Source organism: Sporisorium graminicola, chromosome SGRAM_11 (assembly GCF_005498985.1).
Source record: "Sporisorium graminicola strain CBS 10092 chromosome SGRAM_11, whole genome shotgun sequence".
Lineage (NCBI taxonomy): Eukaryota > Fungi > Basidiomycota > Ustilaginomycetes > Ustilaginales > Ustilaginaceae > Sporisorium > Sporisorium graminicola.
This window is the reverse complement of record NC_043721.1, coordinates 24,418-51,963: the sequence shown is the minus strand read 5'-3', so window position 1 is coordinate 51,963 and position 27,546 is coordinate 24,418. Positions and strand designations below refer to the sequence as shown.

The 27,546-nt window shown below is 58.4% G+C and overlaps 8 protein-coding genes across 8 annotated transcripts; 2 read left to right on the top strand and 6 right to left on the bottom strand.

Annotated features, from left to right (window-relative positions):
* Positions 1–759: 759 nt before the first annotated feature.
* EX895_001320 (uncharacterized protein) lies at positions 760–4,125 on the top strand (the record flags this gene model as incomplete). Its single annotated transcript, XM_029881919.1, has 1 exon — positions 760–4,125. The coding sequence occupies one exon, from the start codon at positions 760–762 to the stop codon at positions 4,123–4,125; it is 3,366 nt and encodes a 1,121-aa protein (XP_029741520.1).
* A 225-nt stretch (positions 4,126–4,350) lies between these two features.
* EX895_001319 (uncharacterized protein) lies at positions 4,351–7,299 on the bottom strand (the record flags this gene model as incomplete). Its single annotated transcript, XM_029881918.1, has 1 exon — positions 4,351–7,299. One exon carries the CDS (start codon positions 7,297–7,299, stop codon positions 4,351–4,353), a length of 2,949 nt encoding a protein of 982 aa, XP_029741519.1.
* A 757-nt stretch (positions 7,300–8,056) lies between these two features.
* Positions 8,057–8,737, bottom strand: EX895_001318 (uncharacterized protein; the record flags this gene model as incomplete). The annotated part of the gene is made up of 1 exon (XM_029881917.1): positions 8,057–8,737. The coding sequence occupies one exon, from the start codon at positions 8,735–8,737 to the stop codon at positions 8,057–8,059; it is 681 nt and encodes a 226-aa protein (XP_029741518.1).
* A 375-nt stretch (positions 8,738–9,112) lies between these two features.
* On the top strand, positions 9,113–11,734 carry EX895_001317 (uncharacterized protein; the record flags this gene model as incomplete). The annotated part of the gene is made up of 1 exon (XM_029881916.1): positions 9,113–11,734. The coding sequence occupies one exon, from the start codon at positions 9,113–9,115 to the stop codon at positions 11,732–11,734; it is 2,622 nt and encodes an 873-aa protein (XP_029741517.1).
* Positions 11,735–12,045: 311 nt separating this feature from the next.
* Positions 12,046–13,338, bottom strand: EX895_001316 (uncharacterized protein; the record flags this gene model as incomplete). Its single annotated transcript, XM_029881915.1, has 2 exons — positions 12,046–12,844; positions 12,992–13,338. The coding sequence occupies 2 exons, from the start codon at positions 13,336–13,338 to the stop codon at positions 12,046–12,048; spliced, it is 1,146 nt and encodes a 381-aa protein (XP_029741516.1).
* Positions 13,339–14,157: 819 nt separating this feature from the next.
* EX895_001315 (uncharacterized protein) lies at positions 14,158–14,955 on the bottom strand (the record flags this gene model as incomplete). Its single annotated transcript, XM_029881914.1, has 1 exon — positions 14,158–14,955. One exon carries the CDS (start codon positions 14,953–14,955, stop codon positions 14,158–14,160), a length of 798 nt encoding a protein of 265 aa, XP_029741515.1.
* A 1,043-nt stretch (positions 14,956–15,998) lies between these two features.
* EX895_001314 (uncharacterized protein) lies at positions 15,999–23,057 on the bottom strand (the record flags this gene model as incomplete). Its single annotated transcript, XM_029881913.1, has 1 exon — positions 15,999–23,057. The coding sequence occupies one exon, from the start codon at positions 23,055–23,057 to the stop codon at positions 15,999–16,001; it is 7,059 nt and encodes a 2,352-aa protein (XP_029741514.1).
* An 818-nt stretch (positions 23,058–23,875) lies between these two features.
* On the bottom strand, positions 23,876–27,271 carry EX895_001313 (uncharacterized protein; the record flags this gene model as incomplete). The annotated part of the gene is made up of 1 exon (XM_029881912.1): positions 23,876–27,271. One exon carries the CDS (start codon positions 27,269–27,271, stop codon positions 23,876–23,878), a length of 3,396 nt encoding a protein of 1,131 aa, XP_029741513.1.
* Between the last annotated feature and the right edge of the window lie 275 nt (positions 27,272–27,546).

Genomic DNA, 27,546 nt, shown 5'->3' with positions numbered 1-27,546 from the left:
GCCCATCCATGTATTTGTATCCTCCTTGTTATAATACTTAGCCCTATATGTCCACTGCGCGGCGACGCTTTCGTTTTCGGATGTTATATGAAGCTTTCTAACTGGAGAGTGCATTGGCAAGATTTGGATGGCCATGCTCGGCATGTCTGACCAAAGGCGCTGTCTTGCAGGAGCAGGCGGCGCAAAGCGCAAAGTGGGTTGCAAAAGGAAACGGTCCGAAATGCAGCTCTTGCATCTTCACTTGCCTGTGGAAGCGTAGAGACCACCCTGTCTCGCAGACGGCTTGAGGCTGCAAGGACGGGACGATGCTCAAGAGAGTCTGAGAGCGACAAAAAGCAACATCACAGTGCACGACAAAAGCAAGGAAAAGTAAACGCAAAGGTTAAATCAATTTCTCTGAAAAGAAACACACAGGCCCGAATCTCAAACGTCGAGGCTGGTTCAGGTGGAGAGAGGGTGTGCTTTGCTGCAGGGGCTTGAGTTCTCGACAGCTTGGCTTTCCTGCCAACTGAGCTCAGTCTCGTGAGTGAGCGAATAGGTAAGTAGACATGTGCATGCATGCACTGCCCGCGCTTCATCCGTCTCGCTCTACTTCTCTTCAACCTTCTGCTGCTTCAGCATAGCTTGGGTGACAGTGTGTGTGAGAGGCGGGCTGCTGAGCCAGTGGTCCACCATCGCAACTTCACTCTCAACAACAACCTTGTCTTGCCGCTTCCATCCTCAGACCACTAGCATCGCTACGCTGGTTAGACAGCAGCCATGGCGGATCACGACCGTCCACGGCACTCTCGCCCTAATGCCAATGACAACACCAATGTTGCTCCTTACAATCCTGGCCTCTCCATCACGACTCGACCCGCCAACACGGATCACGATCACAACCAACAACAATCATCGGAACGTCAGCATGAATTTCGTTCGGCTCCCAGCACCGCTCGTCCCCGCCTCGCCGGCAGACGCACCATGTCGGCCAAGTCGGAAGTGAGGCGTCTCTCTTCCCTCTTTGTGCCTCCTCACGCCGAGTCGCCCGAGGCCGGAGCCAACCCTCCCTCCGGCTCCCGTCTTGGCTTCCTCTCCAAAGCCTCGCCTTCCATGGCTTCTCTCGTAGAGCCTCTCAGCCCCATTCGCTCCTTCTACGGCGGTATCACTGGAAAAGGCGGTCCTGGCTCTCGCAGGCGTCGCAAGGACAAGTTTCGCTCCTATGATGACGCCAAGTTTGAGGACGAGATGAACTTGCCCGGCTCCGGTGGCAACGGTATTCGTGTCTGGTACGAATCCTACACCACCATCGACTGGATCCACGATGCCATCAAGGAGAGCTCCCGCCTTCGTCGCATTCGCAACCTCAAGGGCGTTCGTGGCTTTGCCCTCAACATCTGGGACCGTCTCCAAGGCTGGATCATTGTCACCATCACCGGCATCGTAACCGCTCTCATCGCTGGATGCATCGTCAAGTCTGAGGCGGTTCTGTTCGATCTCAAAGACGGCTACTGTGCAAGAGACTGGAGGCTCGCAAAGCGCTTCTGTTGCCCCTACGGTGACGCTCCCGACTGGGATCATCCTTCCATTACCACCTCCGCCTGGTCTTACCGTACGCCTTTCATGCCCGACACCGCGCCCAGCTCATCCTTTCCCGCTGATGCTGTTCAGTCCATGCTGTCTGGCATCGGCAAAGGCAACCGCATTCTCAGCGGCTGGGCGGGACCCGTGGCCGGCAGTCCGGCCTGGTCCAAGCTGGCTGTTTCCACTGCAAACGCTGTCAATACCACCCTGCTTGCTGCACTTACTCCGGTCGATTCGGAAACCGAAGACTGTCCCGGCTGGATCACTTGGCGCCAGAAGTTTGGTTCAGTCAAGGACAAGAACTCGCTCGCCGGCTACGCCATGTACTTTGCCGTTGCTGTCTTGTGGGCATCCATCGCCAGCATCCTCACCATCTATCTCACCTCCAGCGAACTCTACCTTAAAGATAAGGATGCTGCTTCACCTACCACCACCATCTTGAACCAGAAGCCAACTTGGGATTCTCAAGACGGTCACGATCCGGACGATGAACCTACCGAGACTACCGCGCTGCTTGGGCAGCATCACAACGAACAACCATCTCGATCGACTTCCACAGCTACTGCTGCCGCCGCCACCGAAAGGGCAGAGCGCGCCGCTTCGAGAAATTACGCTCGTCTCGCCAATGAACACCGCGCCCAAAAGGCCATCCTACCAAGGAAGGTGCTCTACTTTGCCACCGGCTCGGGTATCTCCGAAGTCAAATGCATCCTGAGTGGGTTCGTCATCCACGGATACCTCGGCTTCTGGACTCTGTTCACCAAGTCGGTCGGCCTCACGCTTTCGGTCGCCTCCGGCCTCTCGCTCGGCAAGGAAGGTCCCTTTGTGCACATTGCGTCGTGTGTCGGCAACATCGTCTGCCGCGTCTTCCCCAAGTACGAAAATAATGAGGGCAAACGTCGCGAGATGCTCTCGTGCGCCTGTGCAGCCGGTGTCGCCGTGGCCTTTGGTGCTCCCGTCGGTGGTGTCCTTTTCTCGCTCGAAGAGGTGAGCTACTATTTCCCGAGCAAGGTTATGTTCCGCTCCTTCTTCTGCGCCATGGTCGCCGCTGCCACTCTGCGCGCCATCGATCCATTCGGAACGGGAAAGATTGTGCTCTTCCAGGTTACTTATGACAAGGACTGGCATTTCTACGAGATGCTCTTCTTCGTGCTGATTGGCATCTTTGGTGGTTTCTATGGCGCCTATTTCACCAAACTCAACATGTTCTGGGCCAAAAATGTGCGCGCAAAGACCTGGATGGCCCGCCACCCTATCCTCGAGGTCGTCGTCATTACCATCGTCTCGGCTGCATTCAGCTTCTTCAACGGCTACACGCGTATGGGAGGTGTCGAGCTCATCGCCGACCTGTTCAGCGAGTGTCACGAGCACGAGTCGCTGGAAGGGCTGTGTGTCTCACAGCCGTCGCAGATTGGACCGCTCATCATGGCCATCTTGTGGGCCATGGTGTTGAAGGGCGCGCTCACCATCATCACTTTCGGCATCAAGCTGCCCGCGGGTATCTTCATCCCCACGCTGGCGGTGGGTGCGTGCTTTGGCCGTATCGTAGGCTTGCTGGTTCAGTATGCCCAGTGGACACATCCGGAGGCTGGCTTTTTCAGCTGGTGCCCTGCTTCGGATTCGGCATGCATCGTGCCCGGCGTCTACGCCATGGTCGGAGCAGCGGCTGCGCTGTCGGGCGTCACCCGCACTACGGTTTCACTTGCGGTCATCATGTTTGAGCTCACGGGCACGCTCACGTACTCGGTGCCCGTGATGCTGTCGATCTTGGTGGCCAAGACGATCGCAGACGCGCTTGAGCACAAGGGCATCTACGATCTGGTGATTGATTTCTCGGGGCTGCCGTATCTGGACAGCAAGACCGAGTATATCTGGAACGGCGTCAACGTAACTGACGCTATGGAGACCGAGATCGAGGTGATCGCTCTGAATGCCATCAACACGGTCCAGTCGCTCAGCGAGAAGCTGGACCGTCTCGCGCGGGGGTCGGGCTACACGGATGGCGGGTTTCCCATTGTCGCGCGAGTGGAATCGACATCTTCGTCGACGACGCTCCCGCCCGCTTCACCAGGGCTGTCGGCAAGCGTTGGGTCGATGACGGACCACATTCCTCAGTTCTCTGGAATTGATGAGGCGGCGGGCCCATCCGCAGCAGCAACGACATCGAAGTACCAGATGGTCGGCTACATCGCAGCCAGCGAACTTGAGCATGCATTGGCACGTGCGGTTCGATGCAACTCAGACATGAAACCCGAAGCGGCACACTGCTCGTTCAAGAACTTGCCGTTTGTCCGGGCCGAGAACGAGGGGGAAGCCGGCGTGCGCGACTCGGTGCTCTTCACGGCTTCTGACCCGCTCGATTTGAGCAGATACGTGGATAAGGCACCGATCATCGTCCAGGTGCATTCGCCGCTGGAGCTGGTGCATCAGTACTTTACGCGTCTGGGCGTGCGCTACCTGATCGTGGTGGACGAGAGGGGGCTGTACAAGGGTGTGATTTTCAAGAAGAGCTATTTGAAGTTTTTGGCGGATATGGAGGAGCAGGGGAAGGATGCGCATTAAGGACGGACGAGGTTGGGGAAGTAGCAAGAGCACTCATGGACGAACAAGCATTGACGACTGCACACGAACGAATGAAACCTCTTTTTTGGGGGTTAGACGATCATTGATTAGGACGTGGTCTGTGATTGAAAGTGAGACTCTAAAGACAAGAGGCGGAAGGGTGCAAGGGTGCACAGTGAAGAAGCGAAGAACGAAGCAAATTGCATCAATGCCTTGCGTGCAAGGCTAACGATGCTGAGCATAACTATTGAAGACAATCTCATCCACGGTCTGGAAAGCCGTGTTTCGGTTGAACGCCTTTGCCGCCGAGTTTCGTGCCGCAGCCTCCTCGTCCGGGTTGGAGCGGTTTGACACGGCCTTTGCGCGCTTCGGGGGGGAAGCAGACGGTTCAGGTTGGTAATGCGGGTGGTGGGGTTGGTGGCGGAGGAGGGGTAGCGATTGGAGGTGTGGGTGGAGGGGTTCGGGAGATGCGATGCGCAGTGCTGTGGGCAGGTGCGTTGCTGCGGTGGTGTGCGGGAAAGTCGAGGGCGAAGGTTTGGTCGGGGAGGAGGACGAGGCGCGAGTGGGGATGGCGGGCGAGTCGCTTGTCGACGCAGAGGGTGGCTTCGACACCCTCAGAGGCTGGGTGAGGGTGTATTGGTACAATCCTGATTTCCCGTCTGGACTAGCGCGGGTGTCGACGTTGGAGGGCTTGGTCGAGCGCACGCTGTGGTGGACGGTGGCTTTGCGGTTCAGCCCTGACCCAGATGCAGAAGTGGAGGAAGTTTTGCTCCTCTGCACGCTCTCGTCCCTCCTAGCCTCGTCGTGCTGTGTGGACATCTTGGTCGTCTTAGCCCGCTGCAGCTTCTGTCTCGCTCCCACGCTCTCGCCCGTCCCAACCCCCGCCACATACTCCCTCCTCTGATCCGACACTGCCGGAGGCGGCGAGAGCACGCGGATCGACCCCTCCCCCTGCACGTCGCTAGGCGTCGAGTAGCACGCGACCAGCTCGCTGTAGTCCGTGAATGCCGGCGAAATGGCATTCGCAAGCTTGCTCTCCGCCGCAGCGCTGGCCGACGTCACCGCCTGATGCAACAGCAGCGACTTACGTGGTGCCAGCGCGTACTTCTTCGTCGGCGATGGCGACGGCGAAGGCTGCTGCGGGATCTGCATGGGCTGGTACGGAAGCGCAGGTTTGTTGACCGGGCTGGCGAGCAGCGCGTCGTTCCATGCTGCTGCGCTGATCTTCTTCGCCGGGCTGGCCGAGTGCTGCGTGTTCCATGGCTGGTTCGCCGTGGTCTTCACGTGCAGCACTGTTCCTGTCCGCGCGAGGTGCGACTGCTTAGTCGGGGTTCCTGCGTCACCGTAGGCTTGCTGTCGATGCGCAGAGTAGGGTGTGTCGCTGTCGCTCATTACGTCGGAATGCGGACGGTAGGGGCGCCCGATAAAGCTCTCCTCATCGTCATCGTCCGTTTGCAGAGGCACGGCTGCGGAAGTAGGGTGCGTAAGGTTGGTAATGGTCTTCCAGACACCGCTGATCCCCAAGCCCAGCGTCTTGGGCAGGAATCCTGCGGCGGCCGATTCGTCGGCGTTGTAGTTCTGGAGCGGAGTGGCTTTGACAGGTGTGTCGAGCTGATCTGCGCTTTGAGGCGCAACCGAGTCGTATTGTTTCGAGCGCGAGCGCAGGCCGAAGTTGAGTATCGCCGGTCGGAAGGGTGACTCTTTCGGCTGCGGGGGCAGCGGCTTTCTCCATCCTAGTGCGGTGGCTTCTTGGGAGGCGGTGGTCAAAAACGGGTCGTCAGCCTCTCTGCCAGTGCCAACGTGACCCAGCGCTGCGTAGCGGTTGGGAGAAGTCGAGTAAGGTGCGTTTGGACGACTGAGGTCGACGGAGGAGAATTCAGCTTTGTACTTCATCTCGCCGCTGCCGACAGAGAGCGTGCTGGTGGGGGACGCCAGGGAGGAGGTAGACTTTTCGTCGTCCTGCGCTGTAGCAGAGGCTCGCAATCGATCCCGGCTGAGAGCGTGTCTCATACGTCTTCCACCCGCCTTGTTGGGACCCATGGTATACCTCGTATCCGACAGATCCTCCTCGTCGTTCCCGATCCACCTCCTGATTTTGACCGCAAGCCAACCATTGCTCTGCACACCCACATCGTACTTCCTACCCCCCTCGCCCCTCGTCTCTGGCGGCTCGGGCTTGCTCCCCTCGCCGAGCAGCGCCAGGGACAAAATTTTGAAAGTACCAGGATACCTCTCATCCAGCTCGGAGCTCTTGCCGCTCTCCGAGTCGCTGCCGAACGAGCTCTCGGCATCCGCATCCGTAGCCGCAACCGCTGCTGTCTTGGGCTTCGCGGCAGCGGTGTGCGGGTTCTTGTAATGTAAGTCATGCTCACCCGGTTCGAGTTCCGCGGGCAGCATCGGCGTGCGGTCGTAGCCCCACATGGTCTTGATGCGCTGCATCTCGCGCTTTTTGGCTTGGCGTGAGGCGTGCTTATCGTACTTGGCCCGACGCGCTGCCTCGACACGCGATGCATGGTGGTACCGCCCCCACATGCGGCCACCGACGGAGAAGATGAGGAAGAGGCCGACGAAGACGAGGATGGGCGTGAGGTAGACCAGCTTGAAGCCTCCACTGCCGCTGTTGGAGTTGCTGTGAGACTTGTCTGTGGTGGACGGGGATGCGGATGAGGAGGAGGTGGAAGTGGAGGACGAAGAAGAGCCTGAAGAAAGTGAGGTGTGCGTAGCTGTCCGTGATGCCGAAGCAGAAGTCGACGCAAGGGTCGCAGAGAGCGAAGCTGTCGAGCTGGGCATCACCGCAGTTGTAGACATGGTTGCGTCTTCCTCCGAGCTAGAATCCGACGCCAGCGCAACGGTTGCAGTAAACCCGGGCGGCGTAGCACTCGCGGCCGAACCAGCAGCAGTTGGAGTCCACAGTCCATTGTTGTACGTCGGGGCGGCAGGCGCAACAGGAGCTGGTCCAACCTCGTCCGTGCCAGCTTCACCACCCAGTCCATCGTCTAGCTGCCTCCTAGTCAGCAGAATCGGATCTATGACGGCAAAGATGGAGCTAGCAGTGGAGGTTTGAGAGGTGCTCAAGGAAGATCGGCTGGCTTTGGGTGGGTTGAGGTTGATGCCTAGACGCGGTTTGATGGTTGGCTGACGTTTGCGCCATGCCGGAGATGCGCCTGGCCACATCTTAAATGGCCGTGACTGCCAAGCGGCTAGAAGAAAATGTAAGAGAAGACGATGCTGATACGATCAAAGATGTATGCGATGGTGATGGGACAGACGATGTATGTGTATAAGATGGTCGTCTTGAACAAGGTGAGTCAAAGCGGAACGGAAAGCAAGGTTCATCGAGGCAAACGAGGTCGGCGTGCACCCAATACAGTTGTCTCAGCGAAATCCGAGTCAGGTCCACAGCCCTTCAATGCCTTGCAGAAACAGGCTCGAAACGGGAAAGCAATAGGTGTAGAAGTTTGTTCTCTCTGCGATGGACCCGCCAGTCGTCACGACATCCCGGTGCAGCAACGGGCGATTGCGCAACGACGAGCCACATTAGTCAAGTGTAGATAGCTTCCAACTTTCGAAAGAAGCGTTTCCTTGTAGAGATCGACGTTGCAGCTGTGTGGAAGCGATACAGAAGCGTCATGCATGATTGTGTGTTGAGCAGGTGAGGCAAGTTGATATAACCGGCAGGATTGGACAGCTGTCCAAGAAAGCTGAAAATTGTTGAATTTTAGCGGGGGGTTTTTTTCTCTCTTCTTGGTTGCAATTCTCTGGCCGCGCTTTTCAGTGTTCCCTGGCGTAAAGATTGGCTCAAGAATTTGATGATGTGAAGCACGCTTTCAGGTCATGCAAGTTTGTGGTGTGTCGGTAACTTGCTTTCTAGAAGAGATAGGCTGTACAGTGTGTTGAGCGCAGTGGTATAGACGGAATAGCGAGAGCTCGGCTACTTGCGACGTCTTCGCGAACCGACCGTCTCGAAGCCATCCTCGTCAATGATAGGCTGTTGCGGTTCTCTCTGTGCCCTGCCCTGGTCCTGTTCGAGCCCGATGCGTGCACCTTGTCGATCCGCCTCGGTAATGCCTCCATGCTGGTGAGCCATGCTCCTCGCATCTCGCATGTTGTCGTCCTCGCTGCTGTGTCCGTCCACCTCGCCATCCTGGTTGGCGCCCTGCTCGAACGTCGCTTTTTTGCCCTTGAGGTCCTGGTATGCTTTCTCCAACTCGGCGACAGCAGCCTGTGCACGCGCAAAGTCGTCACCGGGAGCGAAAATGACACGGTGCAAACCGACGATGCGGCCGGCGACCCAGTCCGGGGATCCATCCTCGAGGCGTGCTTCGTACTCGTCGATCATGTAGTGTTCGAGGATGTCGGCGAGGTCGTCGAGGTCCGGCTCGAAGGCAGAGCCTGGGTTACCGTACTGGTCGCAGAGGTGCGAGAGGAGAAAGTCGCGCTTATCGGCAGAGTCAGAGCCACCCCACTCTTCGGCGACGGCAAGTCGCATGGCAGGCCAGAGCTCGAAGGTGAGCATGATGGATTTGGCGAAGAGGAGCTGCTGCGGCGTAGGCTGCTCCTCGGCTGCGACTGCGGCTGCTGCGCTTGTTGATGTGGATGCTTGGGCTGACATGTTTGCAAATGTTGCCGAGAATGGGTGAGGTGCAGCTGATGATGGTCAGGATGGCAATGTGGCCTCAACAAGAATCTTTTCGAGCGAAGAAAAATTTGGCGGAAGCAGCCGTGCGTCTGTGCTTTGCTCCGAATTCCGACTATTAAATAAATAATCAACGTGTTACGTCGGCAAAGGGTGATGTCACGGCCGGTATTCGTGTGAAAGTGATTTCTGAGTGAGTGTTGAGGTGGAGGTCTGCTTGGGTGAGTGTGATAGCGATAGCAAACAGTCAATCAGTCAGTCGTCGATGCATGGCTCCCACTCGTTGCCATCCTTCTACCATCTTCGAACCCCTCTGATCCGATCCACTGCGGCGCAGCGGTGAAAGAAGCAATGCCGCGCAACATCCTTTCCATCCCACCAAAGCGCACCCCTTCCATCTCTGGTGCACTCACCACTGCCATTCGCAGCTACATCTCCAACAACTACACAGACACGCATCCAGACGCCTTTTCGGATGATGTGCGTGACTTTGTGCGCCTTCGCGACCAGATCAGCTCGGTCGAAGTTCACGTCTCTGCAATCGAGCCGTTGCTACGCTACCATGCACAGCTCGTCTTCTTCTCCACCAAGTTCCCTGCCAACATCAATCTCTCGTTCCCCTGGTCACTTTCGTTCCCGCCGTCATTGCCGTCATGGACAACAACCATCTCGGGCGCTATGGAAGCTACCAAGTCGGCCGAAGCGGGTCCAGCGTCGGGGATAAGCTATGCAACCAGTGACACGGTTGCTCACCCGGATCTGGTCTTTGAACGAGCCAACATACTGTTCAGCTTGGCCGCGCTCTACTCAGCACTCGGCAGTGCGGAATCGAGGGCAGAAAACGAAAGCATCAAGCGTGCCACAGCTTGGTTCCAGAAAGCAGCCGGTGTCATTCAGTATGTCATCGGCAACCTCGTCGAGCCCACACGTCATCTCTCGCCACCCTCCTCGGACCTCAACCCACGCCTGCTCAGTTGTATCAGGGATTTGATGCTCGCCCAGGCGCAAGAATGTTTTTGGCAGAAGGCCGTCATGGATCGTCTCAAGGACGCCACCATTGCAAAATTGGCAGAGCAGGTCGCACAGTATTATGCGTCTGCGTTGAAGGCCGTCACCGAAGCTCCGACGCAGGAGAACGGTGGTAATGATAGCAGCAAAGTGGATCCGGCGGATACGGCCAAGTTGACGCTTCCGCCTGGTTGGGACAATCATATCACCGTCAAGCGGTGGCACTTTGGAGCTGCTGCACAATACCGCAAAGCCTGCGATGATCTGGCTGCGAATCGGTACGGCGACGAGCTGGGCAGGTTGCATTTGGCCGAGCAGCTCGCCAAAAAGGCGCTTGATTCCAGTAAAAGAGCGGTCAGCAATGCCATCACCAGCGATCTCGAGGGCCTGCAGGGTATCATCAAATCCAACATCGCCCGTGCCACGCGCGACAACGATCTCATCTACCTCGAAGCTGTCACGCCCGCAGCGCAGCTCTCGCCAATTCAGCCTGCAGCCATGGTGAAACCGGTGGTGCCTGCCGAAGTGGCCCAGCCCATTGTCCACCTACGCGATGCTCCGCAGCCAGCCTACGGTCGACCACTGTTCGCTGAGCTCGTTCCGTACGGCGTTCATCTGGCCATCAGCATCTACGACGACCGCAAGGACTCGTTTGTTCGCGACACCATTGGCGGCAAGAGAGACGAGCTGGATGCAATTGCCACGAGCACGCTGCAGAGTCTGAACCTGCCCGGATCGCTACAGGCGCTCGAGCAGCCGATGGGGCTCCCGCCGTCGCTGCTGCGCAAGCACGAAGAGGTGGTGGCCGAAGGAGGCTTGGAGAGGCTGCAGCGCATCGCGCATGATGTGGCGCGCATCGCAGCCACGGACCGCGACACGCTGGCGGAGGCGCTGGCGCTGATCGAGCACGAGGAGCGCGAGGACGAGAGCGTGCGCGCGTCGTTTTCGGAGCAAGGCTGGGGCAGGCAGAGCAGTGGCGAAGTGAATGGCGGGTTGAAGGCGCAGGCGGCCGAGTACCATGCGACGCTCGTCAAGGCGGCTGCGTCGGACGAGATTGTCAGGGGCAAGTTGGAGGATTGGGAGGATTTGATTGGGGTTTTGGGCGGGAGTATGGGGGGGTTGGAGGCGTTTGTGCCGTCGTCGAATCCGAGTGTTTCCGCGACGGGGAGGGGGTCGGAGAAGCAGGTGGCGGCAGTTCGCGCGTTGAGGGAGGAGATGGAGCATCTGGACGACCTGCTCGATTCCAGGTCCGCCTGTGTCACCGAAGCCAAGGCGTTAGCTGCGTCGGACGATATCCGGCCATTGGTGATGCGCGAAGCTGCGCTTCTTTCCCCTTCTCCAGCAGCAGGTGCGGCCACGGGCGAAGTGTCAGCCGCAGACTTCGAAGAGCTCTTCGACCGCCAGTTGGCCAAATACACACGTTTCGATCAGGACCTCGCCGCCTCGTCCGCCGCGCAAGCGGCACTGCTGGAACGCATCAAGCAGCGCAACGCCGAATTCGTCGAAGCGCGGCGCAGCGACGCCACCATCCAGCGCCGCGAGAAGGCGCTGCAGAGTCTCGATGCGGCGTACGCAAAGTACCGCGAGCTCTCGAGCAACCTGGTGGAAGGGCTTGAGTTTTACAATGGCCTTGCGAGGATCTTGAGTGGGTACAGGGACGCGGTGCGTGAGTGGACGAGGGCGAGGCAGGTGGATGTGCGCTGGCTCGTGCAGAAGATGCAGGATGTGAGCGTGGCGGGTGCGAGGGAGGAGCAGGAGCAGGAGGAGGGCGCCGCGGTGGGCAGGCAGACGAGGAGCCGCACGCGGAACTCTTTGCAGCAGGCGCAGCAGCAGCCTACCAGGCCGGAGGAGGACAGCGGGAGAGCGGATCCGTCGAAGGTGCCTCTGCAGCAGCAGCAGCAGCAGCCACCGCCTCCGCAGTGGGGCGCTCTCCCACCCGGAGCCAAAATCCAGTTCCGCGAATGAAAACGCTCTTCCGCTGTTTCAACCATCACGAACTTAGACCTGACACATGACACAACCGCGATGCCGTGTGCACAGCACAATCTGTAGGAGACTCAGCAGAAGAATGTGCTGCACAAAGAGAGAAGTAGAGAAAGTGTGTGGAATTGCAGGGGAATGAGAGTGTCCGATTGAGGGATGAGATGCTACATGTGTGCGTGTGCGTGTGCGTGTGTGCGCGAGGGTGGGAAGGGGGAGAGTTGCATGGGTGGTGCGATATGGGTGCGAGATCAAGTAGATGAGGTGGTCCAGGAAGGTTGTCGTCGACTTGTGCTTTAGAGCAACGACGAAGCGAGGGCCAGCGAGGTGATTGCCAGGGCTACTGTTCCTGCGCCGATGTGGACCTTTGCACTGGTTGAGCTGGAGCCGCTGCCACTGGCGTTACCGCTCGACGAGCCGGACGAGGACTTGGTCGCGTTGCCGATGGGCTTGGCGGTATACTGCACGCCATTCATGCGCGCGGCTGCCTGGAAGACGCTGCCGTTGCCGAAATCGTAGAAGTCGGTCAAGACGTAGGTCGGATACACGCCGCCATGCAGCCCCGCGCAGTTGTTGGCATTGCTCATAACCGACGCGTAGCTGTTGGTCGTGCTCAGCTGTGCGGTGTCCGGGATGTAGACGGTAGTGCCAAACAGACTGAACGACGTGTCGAGGTAGTGGTTCACCAGATACATGAGATTCGCCGCCTGGCTGCCAGCATTGATGCGGTCGATGCTGCAGTTGAACGGCGTCGCCGTCTGGTCATACGCATTCTCCCACGTGTTCTGGAAGTGCGGCAGGATGTACGGCACGGACGAAACGTCGGCCGAGTTGTCGATGAACACCACCACATTCTTGCCCGCATCGATCAGCGAGCCGAGCGTCGGCCACGCATCCTTGGCCAGCGCAGCCGTCCCGGGCGAGTAGGCCTTCGACGAGAGTCCCGTCGACTGGAACGCAGTAGCAAAGTTGGACACCGCCAGGTCGTCCGAGTTGACAATCAGCAGCGTGAGCACGTCGTTGGGATTCGAATCGACCCAGGATTTCACTTTGGACAGATAGCTCTCCAGCGTCCCGCCGTTCTCGAGCGAGCAGCTGATTAAAATAAAGTGGGGGTGGTGGTCAGTCAACCGTCGCTCAGATCGACATAGTGGGCTACTCTAAATGAAAGCGCGCCCGCCGCCCGTCGCGGAGCTGTCCAACACAGCGAGGGGGGCGCGCCTGCCTCAAAGCTCAACTTACGAAGAATGACACAGATCAATGCCCGAGCCCGAACTCGAATTGGAACTCTTGTGCGCCTGGACCTGCAAAAGGCGAATGCCGTCGTTGAGCTGCGTCGTGACCGTCTGCTCCTGGTTCTTGCCCGTCGACGCACCGTCGATGGTGCCGACCGCATAGCTGTTGTGCGCGCCAATGTACGTCACGTTGCTGTAGAGACGGCTGCAGAGCGAGGCGTCTCCGTTGCACACGGTCGCGCGTCTGCTGAGTCTGGCCGCACTCTGCGAGAGCGGCTGCGGGGCCGCCGTGACGCAGCTGAGCGCCAGAGTGAGCGCCAAAGCGCTGCCGAGGAGGCGGGTGAATCGGAGCATGTTGAGAAAGTCAAAAGACGCCGGCGTCTTGTAGGAAGACGATCGAGAGAAAGTGAGCTAGTCACTTGGTGGTGAGAGTTGTGCTGTAGTGGTGACCAAACGGGGTACGACCTGAAATAGGGTAGTGGTGGTGGCGAGGCAAGAAGCTAAACGATAGAAGTTGCCGCCTTGAGAGAGAAGAAAGCGGCTGTCTGGGCCGAAAGAGGCAAGTCGGTATGCTAGCTACTACTGGTCTGGTCACAAGGGGAAGGAGCGATCAAGGCAAGGCAGGGGAAGCAACGGCAATGATATAACGCAACCGATGCGCTGTGCTGTGCAACTTATGCCATGCTGATGCTGCTGCTGTTTCTGCTGCCAAAAGACACCGCATGTCGATCTCTGCAATGCAACGGCAGAAGGCGGGGCTGTGCTGTGTCTCTCAGCGGGCGAAGAACGAAAAAAGGGTCTCACTCAGTGCCATTTTGGCTGCAATGGCTGCAAAAGTGTTGTTGTTTGATTTTCCTGACGCGCGCCCGCCGCTGCAAGTTGCCGGCAAGTGCGTGAGTGACTTCTCTGTCGCCCCCGATTTGACTCAGATCGGGTTTGAGATCGGGATGGACACACCTCACTACAGACTACGAATTAGAAGGGGCAAAAACAAGTTCGACATTGGCGAGAAACAAGGAACAAAAACTGCGATTTGGGTAGAAGAAACAAAACAGAACGCAGAACAAGTGGAATGCTGAGTGAAAAGGCAAGGTGGGTGCGGGTATGATGGACAAATGTTTCGAGCCGGGGTTGGTTGTGAGGAGAGCGATGTGCTACCCTTTAGGCGATGCTTTAGGCGCTGCTCTCAATCGCAATCTGACGAGTCTTGGAGTGCTCCTCTTTCTTCTTGGGGATCTCCAAGCGCAGCAGGCCATCGTTGAAGCGCGCCTTGAGCGAAGAGTCGTCCGACAGGTTGGCCGTGGCAGGCAGCGTGAACGAGCGGCTGAACGATCCGTACACACGTTCCGATACGAGTGCATGACCCACCGTCCCCACCTGTCCTCCGTCCGTCGAATCCTTCTTGGCCACCTGTGTCGAAGTTTCGCCACCGTTGTCGTGCTTGGCGTTACTCGTCTGCTTCCCGTCCGCCGCTTCGTCTCCCTTGGGCTGCTGGTCGCTGCTGCTGGCCGGCTGAGAGGAGTATTCGCTCTTCATGTGGCCCTCCAGCGTGATCCTGCGCCGGTCGGCATCAACATTGATCTTGAGGTCCTCCTTCTTCACTCCGGGCACCTCGGCGGTCAGCACAAACTTGGTATCCTCCTCGTGCAGGTCCACCTTGGGTCCCGACCAGATGCGGTAGTCGCCCGCATTCACATTCGGTCGGCTCGCAGCCACGGGAGCGAATGGGTTCATTAGCATCAGATCGCGCAGCGACGACGTCGGGAACACATCAAAGTCGTCCAGGGGCGACGCGAAGAAGCTCGAAGGTCGAAGCAGAGACATGGCTGGTGCAGAGCTTGTCAGTGATCGAGTCGAAATGTTCGTGCTGTTCAAGGGCTTGAGTGGAGCAGTTTGAGGTCGTGTAGCGCGGTTGCGAACGATGGACGTGATCTGCGAACTAGGCAGTGGTAGTCGAAGCGCTTGACGCATGAAAAGAGTGGGTGGAGAGTGTGGGTTGCAAGTGACTTGCGTTGAGTTGAGTTGGTTTGTGTGCGAGGGTTAAGGCTTTTGTCTGATCTTGTTGGACTATGGTGAGCTGGAGGGTGGTCGACGAGGGAGCGGACACCTCCAGATATATACCTTTGGGCATCGTCGTCTATCCTGCTTTGCCGTCCGAAGCGTCGCCTCAGCGACTCAGCAATGCCATGATGGTCTACGGCTCTTCTGCCCAGCTGCTGTCACTGCTCTTTCTTCCTTTGGATGCCGCAGCATTCCATCTGACAGCTAACTTGGCATCAAGCAAAGACCAAGGCAGCGACATCAGCAGGCACACCGAGCAGCGAAGTGCGGGTCACTTGACCTCATCCCGACGTCCACGTCAGCGAAAGCTACTTTGCTCTCAGCTCGCGATGGCTCCTGAAGCCTCTCGATCTTTCTGATTGATCCTTTCGCCTTCCAATGGTCGTTCGATTTGAGAGAGTAGCACCAGTTGAGTCAGCAAGTAGAGTCAAAGCTGAGGCGTCTCCCGCGCAATGTCATGCGCTATTCACAGCACTACGCGCGCCGCTTTTCGTTGCTTGACAGCTGCTCTCCGCAGTCAACAGGGTCTCTCTCGCGCATTTTCTAGACGCTTCCACGCCTCTCCAGCTTTTTCTCTCCTGAACCGCCCTTGGGTAAAACTCGATTTTATTTGTTAATATTTTCATTTTTTTTGGTACTTGACTGTACTTGTTCGACTGCGACCGAAGCTTCGGAACAGCGACTAGAACACCAGCCTGGGCTCGTTCTACCCCGCTCAACCTGGTGTGCTCAACCTTCCACAAGAATGGTGAGGAATACCCGTTCTTGGTGACTCCTCCATAGGCGGATGTTGAGTACGTCCTTGGCCTTGTCGGCTTGTCTGGTCCGGTGGGCGTGTTGCTTGAAAACTGCATTGCATTGCGAACTGATCGATACATGACAAAGGAGAAGAGTCTAGAAAAGTCCCTGTGACGATTCTTCAAAAGCTTCTGGTGGGAAGGGTTGCGCGACGCTCAGACGTCAAAGTAGCCCGAGCTATCGATCACCACATGGCAGTGCGGACAGAAGCGCTGCTGGGCCCCAAACTCGCTGTGCGCCGCCGCACAGGCGCCGCAGAACAGCCCGCCGCAGCCAGCACAGCTCTTGCGCGACTCGAGCAGCCCGAACTTCTTCGAGCAGCTCGGATTCATGCAGTGCGACGAGAACGAGTCCGGCACGCCCACCGCCTCGCCCACCAACGTCCACTGATACAGCCGTCCGTGTTCGTCGCCCGTCAACACCATCTTGGCCGTTGTGGCGATGGCTGTGATCAGCGGTCGTGCGTACGGTACGCTTCCACTGCTGGCGGCACCGCCGGCCTCTGTGCCGCCCAGTCGGTCGTGGTGTTCGAGCACCTGTAACGGTGCGAGTCGCCAGAGCGGGAGCGAAGATGCGGAAGCGCTGGCTTGGTGGTAGCTTCCTTCGGAAGCCAGTCGTCGCTGCTGACTCTGTTTCTGCTTCTGGTTTGCTTTCTGTTTCGATGCAGAAGCGGACGACGGTGATCGACGCACACTGACCGTAGACGCCGTCGACGTCGACGGTGGGTGCTCTGACACCGCCTCCCATGCAATCACCCTGCCGCGGTGGCCGGTGAGCAGCACGGCGAGGCGTCCAACATGGTAATCGCGTTCGAAAAAGCTCAGGCTGCCGACGGGTTCCGACACATTGGCGCTCGTCTCGAGCCGCGCCAGCAGCTCTCCGTTGATCGACCACAGCCGCACTTCGGGTCCACTGGCCGTCGCCAGGTGACACGTCTTTTCATCGATTGCCACCAAATGCACGCCGGCGTCGTGCCCACGAAGCGTGCGCACGTACGCACCTCGATTGAGATCCCACACGATGGCAGTGCGGTCCTTCGAGCCGGTCAGCACCACGCTCCATGCTGACGAGGCCGCAACGCACATCACTGAATCGTCGTGACCGCGCAGCAGGTTCGACAGTGTTACCTCACGTTGAGCGCCATCGAGCTCCCAGATGCTCACCATGCCGTCCGAGCTGCCAGCCACGATGGATTTGGCACGAGCTTGCGCCAGGCACGTGACACGGTCCGGCACCATCTGCTCCACCACGGCGAGCGGGTGTTTCGCATCCCGCGAGCTGTACATGCGCAAACTGCCATCCAGGTGATCCGTTGACAGCGAGACACCCAACTTGGGCAGGATCAGATAGTCCTTGGGCGACGCAAACGCCCTTTCCGGATGGAAGGGGTAGATGAAGTGCACCGCATTCTTGAGCGTGCGGATGGGCGCGATGCCCTGCACGATCAGTCTCGGATGCTCCAGCATCCCGAAGCGCTCCGACGCCGAGAGTGAGGCGTGCAGCCTTCGCAACCTCTGTGGATGAGGCTGGTGGAACAGCTTCGACGGAGTCTGTCCAAAATTGTGGATCACCTGCGCTGCTGCCTGTCGCTCCATGGCCGACTCGATGGAGTCCAAATCCACCGCGTCTTCGTAGCTGAGCGGATGAAAGACGTTGGTGCTCTCCACCGCCTCGTTGCCGCGCGATCGATAGCCAAAGATCAGGTCGATCCAGTGATGCAGCCTCTGCGAGACGTACTCAGACTCGAGCGCCTCTCGGTGCTTCAACACGAACAGACGCGGATCATCCTTGGCCCACGGTGGCAACTCGACGTCGTCGATCAGATCGCCCGCCTGCGTGACGCCAAAGTTGAACCGATTCGTGTTGCGCAGGAACTCGGGCAAGTAGAAGAACTCGGGGATCAACTCGCGCACGTCGCCACGCGAAAGCTCGGACGCCGACATCCATGCTTTGCCGATCGAGCCAAATGTGCGATCCGCCAGATCAAAGTTGCCACCCTGCAGCGCCATCAGCAAGCGCTCGAACGGTCGTGTGCGGATCAGGAAGCCGCACACCGTCGATGCCGTCGAGTAGTGCGTGCCGTAGTGGAACGGATCCATATCCACCTCTTGCAGCTGGACATATCGGTCCTCGAACTCCTTTCGTCGGGTAGGCGTCTGCGCCCCCATCGGCAGCTCCAGCTTGCGGAAGCTGGCGGGATCGTCGAGATCCACCTCATCGCTCGAGTAGTCGGCCAACACCCATGGAAAGCAGGGGAATTGCGTGAGGTCGTTCATCGACCGTCCCGCCAGAGTGTTGAGTGCCATCAGGTAGGCAAAGTTGCTGATGCGTCCTTCTCGCCACGCCGTCGTCATCGCACCCCAACCGGAAGATCGACCGAGCACCGCACCAGCAAGCCTCGAGCCAAGACCGGAGGGGGAAGCCGCAGACGATGACGATGACGATCCGCCCCCTCCTCCGCCTCTTTCTCGGATCCCTTCTCGCATGCTTTCGGCAGAGGCTACAGCGGAGGGTGCCCGGATCTGCAGTTCTCGGTGCATCTTCTGCGCCGTTGCCGTCTCTGGACAGACGAGCAAGCAGCTCTGTCCATCTTCAAAGAAGATCTCGACCGCCGTGCGCCGATGCAGCCAGGAGCGCCGATGGCAGATCTGTACCGTCGACCACGGCCACTTGCGTGTCTGCGCGTCGCCCTCGAGATCGCGGATGAGGTCCGAGGGCTTGGACGCATCGCCCGCCAGCGTCGCCATGACCAGCGTGTCACGCTCCTCTGCCGGCGCCTCCCATACATTGATCAGCTCGCCGTTGGGACGCTGGAAATAGTCGTCCATCAAGTAAACGCAGAGCTTGCCGAGGATCAGCAGACAGCCTCTGGATTCGATGCCCACGACACGCGAAGTGTTGAAGACAGCCTCGATTACGTCGCCGCGCTCGAGGGAGCGCAGCACGCGGCGGTACTTGTCTTCATGGAACAATTCACCCGACGTTTCGGCGGCCACCGGGCTGGTTGCATCAAAGGCCTCAGTGTTTTCAAGCTTTTCGACTTGGACGACGTCCCCGGGGCTCCTCAAAGCGTCAGAAGATGGCAAGGACAGGATGTGATCGTTGTCGACCAAAGAGGCATCGGCACTGCCCCACGAATTCCTACGTAAGCCCATCTTTGACGCTGCGATGGAGGACGCAGCAGGCTCAACGGGCTCGAACTCCGCAAGCTGGGGGGCAACCACGTCAGTCGATGGGAGCGCAGACTCGTCCAAGAGCTGCAACTTGAGTCGGATCCGGTCAGGGCCTTCGGTTGGATCGAGACGCCACTGGCCTTTGCTTGCCTTCGCGTCCCTGTCACTGCCAACGGTGGTGGCAAGCAACGCTCGCTCACGTGTGAGACCGGCCTGAAGCTCACGCCACTGCATTCGGGCGAATGTCTGCATCTCGTGTAGGTCGTTGATGAATTTGGATCTGCGCACGTTTTCGGCCTCGACCAAGCTTGTTTGCCACGCCATCAAACGCTTCTCGCTGCTCGTTGCCACCTGTCGGCGCGTGTCGACCCGGCGGAGAGACTCATGCAGCTTTTGCAATCGCTCCACATGGGCCACAGCCTTGAAAGCGTCCCTGCTCTTGGAGCCGCTGTTCTCAGCCAAGCGCACAAGGCGATCGCGACGCTCGCGGAGTAGATCGGTCATCAGCTCGTAGATGGCAAGCGCTTGGTGAAGTGCTGGTGGTTCGTTCGCCTCGGCGGTGTCTGGAACCGTCGGAGTCTTCGTTGCTGCATCCGCACTGCTTGTGCTACCGTCAACATTTGCAGCTCCGCCAGGCGAGTCCCCTGCCGCTGCGCGCTGAAGGTCGTGGCCTAACGTTATTGGAGACGAGGAGGAGAATGGTGAGAGTGCGGGCTCGTCCACCTGCGAAGCCGAGGTGCGACACAACTGTGACGCTAGGTACGACGTGATGATGCGCACAGAAGCATCAGAAAAGGAAGAGGCGAGTATCGCACGCAAAGCATCGGTCAATGCGGGAGCGAGTTCGATTGTGTAGGCGTCGGATCGGATCGCATGGACAAGCTTCTTGACGATTTGCATCTTGGCCACCCGCTTGGCATTAAACCTCCGATGCCGTGATGTGCGCAGGAGCGCTTGAAAGTGAGCCAAATGCCAACGTTGCAGCTCTGGATCCGTTTGAGACCAGAGCTCAAAGTCGAGCATGACGATACGATAGAGAAACGGATTGACGAGGAGCGATCCGTCGCGGGCCGAGTTCTCTCCGACATCGATGCCCACGGCGTTGAAGATGGTGGACGCGATCTCATCGTTGAATAGAGCGCCTTTGTTGTGCAGGAGGTAGCCCAACACTTCGTAGCCCTTGCATCGCTCGACGTCCTCGCTCAGACGCCACGACTGCGAGATGAGCTGCAGAAAGAGACGCAACGTCTTTGCCAGCGTATCTGGCGTTTCCGAGTCCGCGATGAGTCGGAGCAAGATTGCACAGCCTCCGAGCTTCCAAATCATCTCGTCGAGAGGTTGTGGCACCAACAATGTCGGATCGCCGTACATCTTTGCAAGACCAAAGGAAGATCCAACTGCTTCACGATTCAGTGGTACCGCTTGATTGAGCACGACGCGCGAACCTGATCTTTTGGTAGGGTCAGAAGAGGCAGCCGCTGCAAAGCCGAAAGAAGAGGAACGACTGGCGCTTGCCCCTGATCGATCAAAGGTTGCCGTGATGGCGGCGTTGACGACAAAGTACAAACGGTCTTCCGGTATCAAGTCGCTGGCGCGTCCAGCGATGGCAGTGACCAGAGGCAGATTGGACAGCTCCTTCTCGGAGAGTACGGAGTTGCCGTTGGGTGCCGCTGCGGGTGGTTTGCGAGCTATTTGGTCCAGACGCAGGTTGATGTTGGCGCTCGCACGGTACGTTAAGAAACGACCCAGCGAGTCCTGCGCATTGCCGGTGTACCGAGGACCCAACTCGTGAAAGACGAGGGGCAAGTCGTTGGAGATTGCATCGTCGATGAGCATGGTGGGACCGAGCGACCACACCAATCGATTGGTACGAGCCGGCGATTGGGGATCTTGCGGAGTCTTGGCCGCGTCATGGCTGTGGCCGGGTGGAGAGCCCAGCACGGCGCGCACAGGGTTGGCAATGTGACCTTGCACGGACGCTGAGGTGACGACGCTTCGATTCTGAGTGGGCCAGGGCGCCAACTTCTCTTCTACGAGCTCTCCATCGACAAAGAGCCGGGCGGGAGACATGTGTGCGCCACCACGAGGGAACAGGTGGACAAAGACGAGGTGGTACCGTCTGTTGGTGAGAAAGGTGGCCTTGTTGAAGCGTGTGGGAGGCGACGAAGCATGCAAACCGGTGGCATAGCTCAAGTGACCAGTGCCTGGCTCGATGAAGAGCTGAACGTGCAGCGAACGGTGCGCATCGAAGAGGGTGAGCAGCTCGATCGGTAGGCTGGGCTCAATGCGCTCGATGGAAAAGGCAGTAACGAAAGTAAAGCCTCTTGACGACGAGGAAGGCGGGAAAGGGCGCCGAAGGGTGGAAAAGGCGAGCGAGGCATGGCCATGCTCGGCCATGCTGAAGAGAACCGTGTTTGGCTCCAGGGAAGTGTTGGCGACATCGAGGAGCAAGTCGAGCACGCGCTCGCGGTCATCTTCTCCAAAGGTCTCTGTTTTGCTTGAACGTGCTGAAGCTGATGAGAGGTAGATGAGGAGTCTGCGACCGTCCTTGTCCGGAATGCCTGCTGCAGCGTACAGTTGTCGGAGGATCAGAGCGATGAGGTCGCGATGCCGCAACGCGCCATCGAGCGAGCCGGGCTCGTTGACGATCTGGGTGGTTGGGCTACCTGAGGAAGCCGTCGATCGCTGCTGAATCCTTGTTGCAGAGGTGGACGACACAGATCGAGTGGCGTGTGTGACGTCGGCTGGCAGGATAGCATCGAGCAAGACAGTGGTGCTAGCGACGCCAGCGAGCGTAGACTGGTTTCGCCGATGCGAAGACACCAGCCGCAGCAGAACGTGCAACACGATACGCACGCCGATGGAATCCATAGGATCGACATGGGTCTGCTGGTGCGTGTGCGAGGTCTTACGGAAGAGGAGCTGAAGCACAATGCGGATTGCGTGGGGAAATGCGAGGCTAGGCACGGGCGTCCATTGATCTTTGACTCTGGAGACGAGCAGGCCCTCCATGGCGGAGTCGGAGGAGGATTGCTGCTGCGCGTTAGTGCCTATCTCGGCGTTTTGTTGAGAGGCGTGATCCGCAAGGAAGCGACGTGTTGAGACGATGCGCCCGGCGTACGTCGAGACGTCAGCCAAGGCTAGACCAAGGAACGAGCCAAATACGTGGTCGAGCGGGATGGGTCCACTGGCAGCGATCTCGACAGCGTCCAACAGACTGTTCCATCCTACGGTCGCTTCGAAGGCTTTGACGTTGAGAGGATGCTGAACGAGCGATGCGGATAAGATCGAGAGGGCGAGCTTGAAGATCTCGACCTGTAAGGCCGCGTAGTCATCTGCTTCAGACGGTGGTTGCGTACAATCGAGCGTCGAGATGAGCTGGATAACGACGAGAAAGCCGCCAGCTTCGCGGAAATCGTCGCGATAGCCATGAACTCGAGCCGGCGCTGAGGTAGATGTACCCTCGACGAGCAAGCGATGGAGATGACCGCCGAGGTGGAGCTTGGTCTGCAAGTCGGTAGCAGAGCATCTGTGAAGGGCTTCGAGAACAGAAAGGAGCTCGTCGCGTTCGAACGACCGAGACGACGTATCACGGAAGGGATCGGAGGACTGGACGGTTGGCGGTTGGGACCATAACGAAGAGGAGGAGGGTTGCATGGCAGGACTGCTGATGTGTGCGCTGCTCATTGGACTGCCGACAGACGACTCTGGCATTGGTGATGGAGGTGGAAACAGACCAGGTGGGGCTGTGTTGTGGTTATCGTCCTGTTGCTGAGGCAATAGTGTGGCTTCAGCAGGCTGTGGTGAGTACGATGCAGTCGCAGCTTTGGGCATCGGTGACGACTCCGCTTTGACAGGGGCAGCTGAAGTATCTTGCACAGAGTCGAGGCCGGGGGCAGAAAGGTTAGCATTTGCAGCCTCGTTCGGGTCGATGGATGATCTCGACTGCTCATTGCTGGCGGGGGGTGTAGATGATACCTTGTTGGAGCCGTCGCCCAGCGAGCTCTCGCTCTCGGTGTGCATGTGGGAGGCTCGGTCCATTGTGGTGCACGCTCGATCCTTGGTGCTGCAGGTTAGGGATCGAGCGACAGCCAGCGCCTAGAGCTGAGCTGATGTGAAGTGGCTTGGCAAGCGTGCCATGTCCCTTGAGATGTCACCGGAAGGTGGTATCGTGGTGTCTATGCAGATGATGGCGGTGGCCTCGCGATAGTGTCCCGCGAGGAGGATCGATGCGGTTGCTGGGTAACGACGGAAAGATGACAATGACTCCCAAGTCTATGCACTGTCAGCTGCTTCCTTTAATGTGCGTGTTTCCATCGATACACAGCCTCGTCGAGCTGCTGTGCCTTGTGATCTTAGCCGAGGGTGGTGATGATGGGAGAACAGATGACGGCAGTGCCGAGCTTTCACTGCTATGCTGTCAGCACGAGGCTCCAGCAAATCACCGAAATCAAAAAGTAACACATGGTCTGCTGCCTTGTGTAGCTTCGGCAACCGTTCCGAGCTCCAAAAAAAACCACATGTTGGCCCCTGCACACCGAAAGCGGTCCTCGGCGATTTGATTTCTTGCCAGCATTGCCGTCGGTCAGCCTTTTCTCCTCTCAACTCTGATGTTTTCCTCTAAGGCACACACGGATCCCATTGACGTCGACAAAAGAGGCTGCGTACCCACATCAAGCACCATCCGAAAATGGGGATCAGAGAATACAGATTGCGAGCAAGTGAGAATAGAAGTGACCATGAATGAAACCCTGAAAAGTGCATATATTGTCCAGGAAACGGCCAGCGGTGGTGCGGTGCGCCTGTAGATGATGGTGATTTTGAGTGCAAGCCAGGCCGGGCGAATAGCGTCGATGGCACTAGCGCTGATATCCGTACCCACCACCTTGCTGATAGAAAGAGCCAGGCTGCGAGCCGTGCGCTGGCGGATGGAACATGTTTCCTCCACCACGCTGTTGGCCCTGCGATTGCGCTTGTCGAGCCTGACCCGCATATGGCTGCTGTTGCTGGTGCTGCTGGTATTGCTGATGCTGAGCATAGCCTGGCGCTTGCTGAGCTGGAGGCTGGCCGTAACCACCGCTGGGTTGGTAAGGGTAGTCGGCTGAGGCCTGGCGAGATGGTGGCGCGCCCATGAATCGTTGAGGTTGCTGCGCGTTGTGCGGCGATGTCGTGTAGCCTCCAGCATGGTATTGCGCCGTCGTTGGTGCGATCACAGTACCAGGCGAGATCTGCTGTGCCTGCGCGGGCGACGCCATGCGTCCGCCGTTGCCATAAGCGACCTGTGAACCGGGTGAGCCATATCCTCCCGCAGTGGGAGCCGCAGCAGGGGCATTGCCGCCGTACAGCAGGTTGCCGTACGAGCCAAGGCTCGTCTGGCTTCCCTGGGCGCTGTGGTTGACACCCATGCGTGGCGCGTACGACTGTCCGCCTTGTCCGTACGGGTCAGCATACATGGGCTGCTGAGCAGGGCCAGACTCGAGGCCAGGTGTCGTAGCGGCCGAATAGCCATGGTACTGTCCATGCGCCCCCATCCCGGCCTCGGGCGACGATTTTCCTCCGTACGTCGTACCAGCCAACGTGCCATCGAGAGATTCGTTGTACAGGCTGTGGTTGTGCTTTTCGAGCAGGTTGTCGCGGCTGTCGCGCGCAGCCACGTTGGACATTTCGAATTCTTCGCCACCGTGCATGTTGGCGCCTGCCATGTAGTTGGCATATTGGTCTTTGAAGTAGTCGCCGCGCGGGCCACCCATGCTGCCGGGAGTGCCCACGCCAACGCCACCCATCGACATGCCGCCGAGCGTGGTACCCGACATGACCGAGCGTGCGTCCGAGTCCTTGGAAGGGTCGTACTCGAGCTGATCCTCTTCGATGGCTGCGATCTTGAGGCCGCCAGCCACCTGCTCGGTCTCGACCTTTCGGCCATCCACCACCGCTGTGCCCGTATCGAGACGGCCCTTGTACACCTGGGGCAGCAGGTGCTTGACCTTGGCGTGCACCATGGGGGTAAACAGCTTCGAGTGCAGCGTCGGGTGTCCGAAACGGCGCTGCAAACGGTTGTGGCGCGCATCGCCACCATGAATCTTGGAAGCAGCGATCTCGGCCTCGTTGGGGATGTACCAGTCGAAGCGGCTGTCGAAGGTGCGACGGCAGTAGATCTTGAAAGCGATCAACATGAGGATGGGCGGCAGCGCAGCGATCGCCTGATAGTAGTTCTGCGAGTCGAGCACGACGGCCAGAATAAGGATGACCTGCATGAAGCCGATGCCCACCAGCAGACGGTTGATGACTGGTCGCCACAGCATGCCACCGGTCTCGTGCTTGGTGACAAACACATACATGAGCTGGTATTTGTAAATGAACGAGTTGGCCCAGAACACGATGGCCGAAAAGACGACGACGAGAGGAGCCAAAGGCGCGTAGATCATGGCAAGAGCCGCTACGAAGAGGAAGTTGGCGTAGTACATCCAGTAGTCAAACACGGGCGGCTTGGTGTACTCGCGCACATCGCGTGGCGTGCGTCCGAAGAAGACCTTTTGGATCCAGACGAGCATGAGCTTGATCACCTGTGCCAGATCGAACACGGCAAGGTAGCCTCGGAGCGGCAACCAGGTGAGCCAGTAGTTGGACTGGTTGAGATACTGCTGCTTGGTTGCGTAAGCGGCGGATCGGCCGAGATTTTCGATGATTTTGAGCGCGCTGTTGTGGTTAATCTCGACGACGAGCTGCGAAACGAGGGACAGAACGACACCGATGAGTGAAAAGAAGAGAAACTGCGAGACGACGAGGAAGCCAAAGTACTGGCCAACCAGCAAACGGTCGAGACGATAGCGCGTCTGAACACCGCGGTACTTGGCAATCCTGCGCATGGCGAGCGGGAAGAAGAACGAAGCCATGCCCATGATGGTGGGAGCTCCCAAACCCGAGACGGCGGCAAAGGTGAAGGGGCTCTTCTTCTGCCAGTTCTTGAGCCAGCCGAGCCACGAGATGCTGGTAAGACCCGCCATGTTGGACAGCAGCGAGACGATGATCAGCGGGAAGATGTTCAGGAAGAAGAGGACGAGGAGAATGAAGAAGCCAAAGAAGCTCGACTTGGCTCGGCTGGCGCGCGACCTGGTCAGATTCTTCCAAATGATACCGGTGGGAGGTGGGGCCAGCGTGATGCGCATGCCACCGGGCTTCTTGCCTTTCAGCACCTTGGCCGCAGCATGAGCGTAAGGAACAGCAGCAAGCGAGGCAAAGCCGTACATCTCTGGCTGCTTTTGCTGGATGGTCTCTCGCTGATGTAAGACGGCAGCCTCAACACGGTTGATCTGCGCGGTGAGGTAGTCGATGGCGTCAACCCTCTCACCGCCGATACCCAAGAAGCCACCGATAGTCTTGGTGGGACGTTTGGAGGGCAGCTGATTGGGGTTCTTGAGGTACTTCGCAAGGACGTGTTCGAGCTCGCGCACCAGATCGTTGTGCTTTTCGATGAGGTCAGGGAGCAGACCAACGCGACGACCGATGTGCACCTCGGTGGTGGGGTAAGGCATCTTAAGCTCGGACAAGACGGCGCCGAGTGCGTTGTCGGCCTGGTACCGTTTGGTGACGTCGGTGATCATCAAGGTTCGCGCGTGGAAACTAGTCTGGTACTCTTCGGATCGGAAGTAGGCCCAGCGTAAGCGCACCATCTCGCGATAGTGGTACCAGATGAACGAAAGCGCGACAATGGTGCCCACGTAGCTCATGCCGACGTGGGCCCACATGTAGGAGCCGTAGACGTTGGACATGTTGAGGTAATTGAGCTTGTTGGTGACGAGGTTGCTGCCGCCGTTGCGAATGTTGTAGGCGATGTCGACGGGCATGAGTACGACGGACATGAGTACGGCGAGGGTGGTGAGCATCCATCGCATCATGCGGATGAAGCGGAGGAAGGTGACACCGTCGAGGCCGATGAGGGGCAAGAGGTCGTGCTCCTTGTACTTGAGGATGGGCGGAAGCCAGCCAAAGAAGCCTTCGGACGCCTTTGGTGGCGCTTTACCTTCTTCGGCATACTTATACTTAGGAGCGTAGACGATCTTGTTGTTGGGACGGAGAATCTGAAAGGCGATCAGGGTAAAGACGCCGAGGCCGACAAAAGCGACGATGGAGAACCAGACTTTTTTAAGGTCGGTGTTGCCGTTGGCGTTGAGCTGCTCGATGAGGGCCGACGGCACGACACCGTTGCTTTCGCGCGCCCTGGTCACCAGGTTGGGCACCTTTGAGGTTTGCGACATGGCGAAGAGATGGGCGCTAGCCGGCGCAAGCCGCCGGACGAAGGTGCAGGAGGAGGACGAGCTGGTGCTGCAGATGCGCTTGATGGGACCGAGACGGGTCGCGAGGGGGTACGTGTCTATCAACGGCTCCAATGTCAATGCCGTGCAGCCAAAATGGAGAGTCCTGCTCGCCCAAAGTGGACGAAATCAGCCGTTTGAGGAGATAGCGAGTCCTGTGCTGAAAGGTGCCACCGCCAGACGAAACCAGCTCGTCGGCGTCTCTGACTGACTGTGAT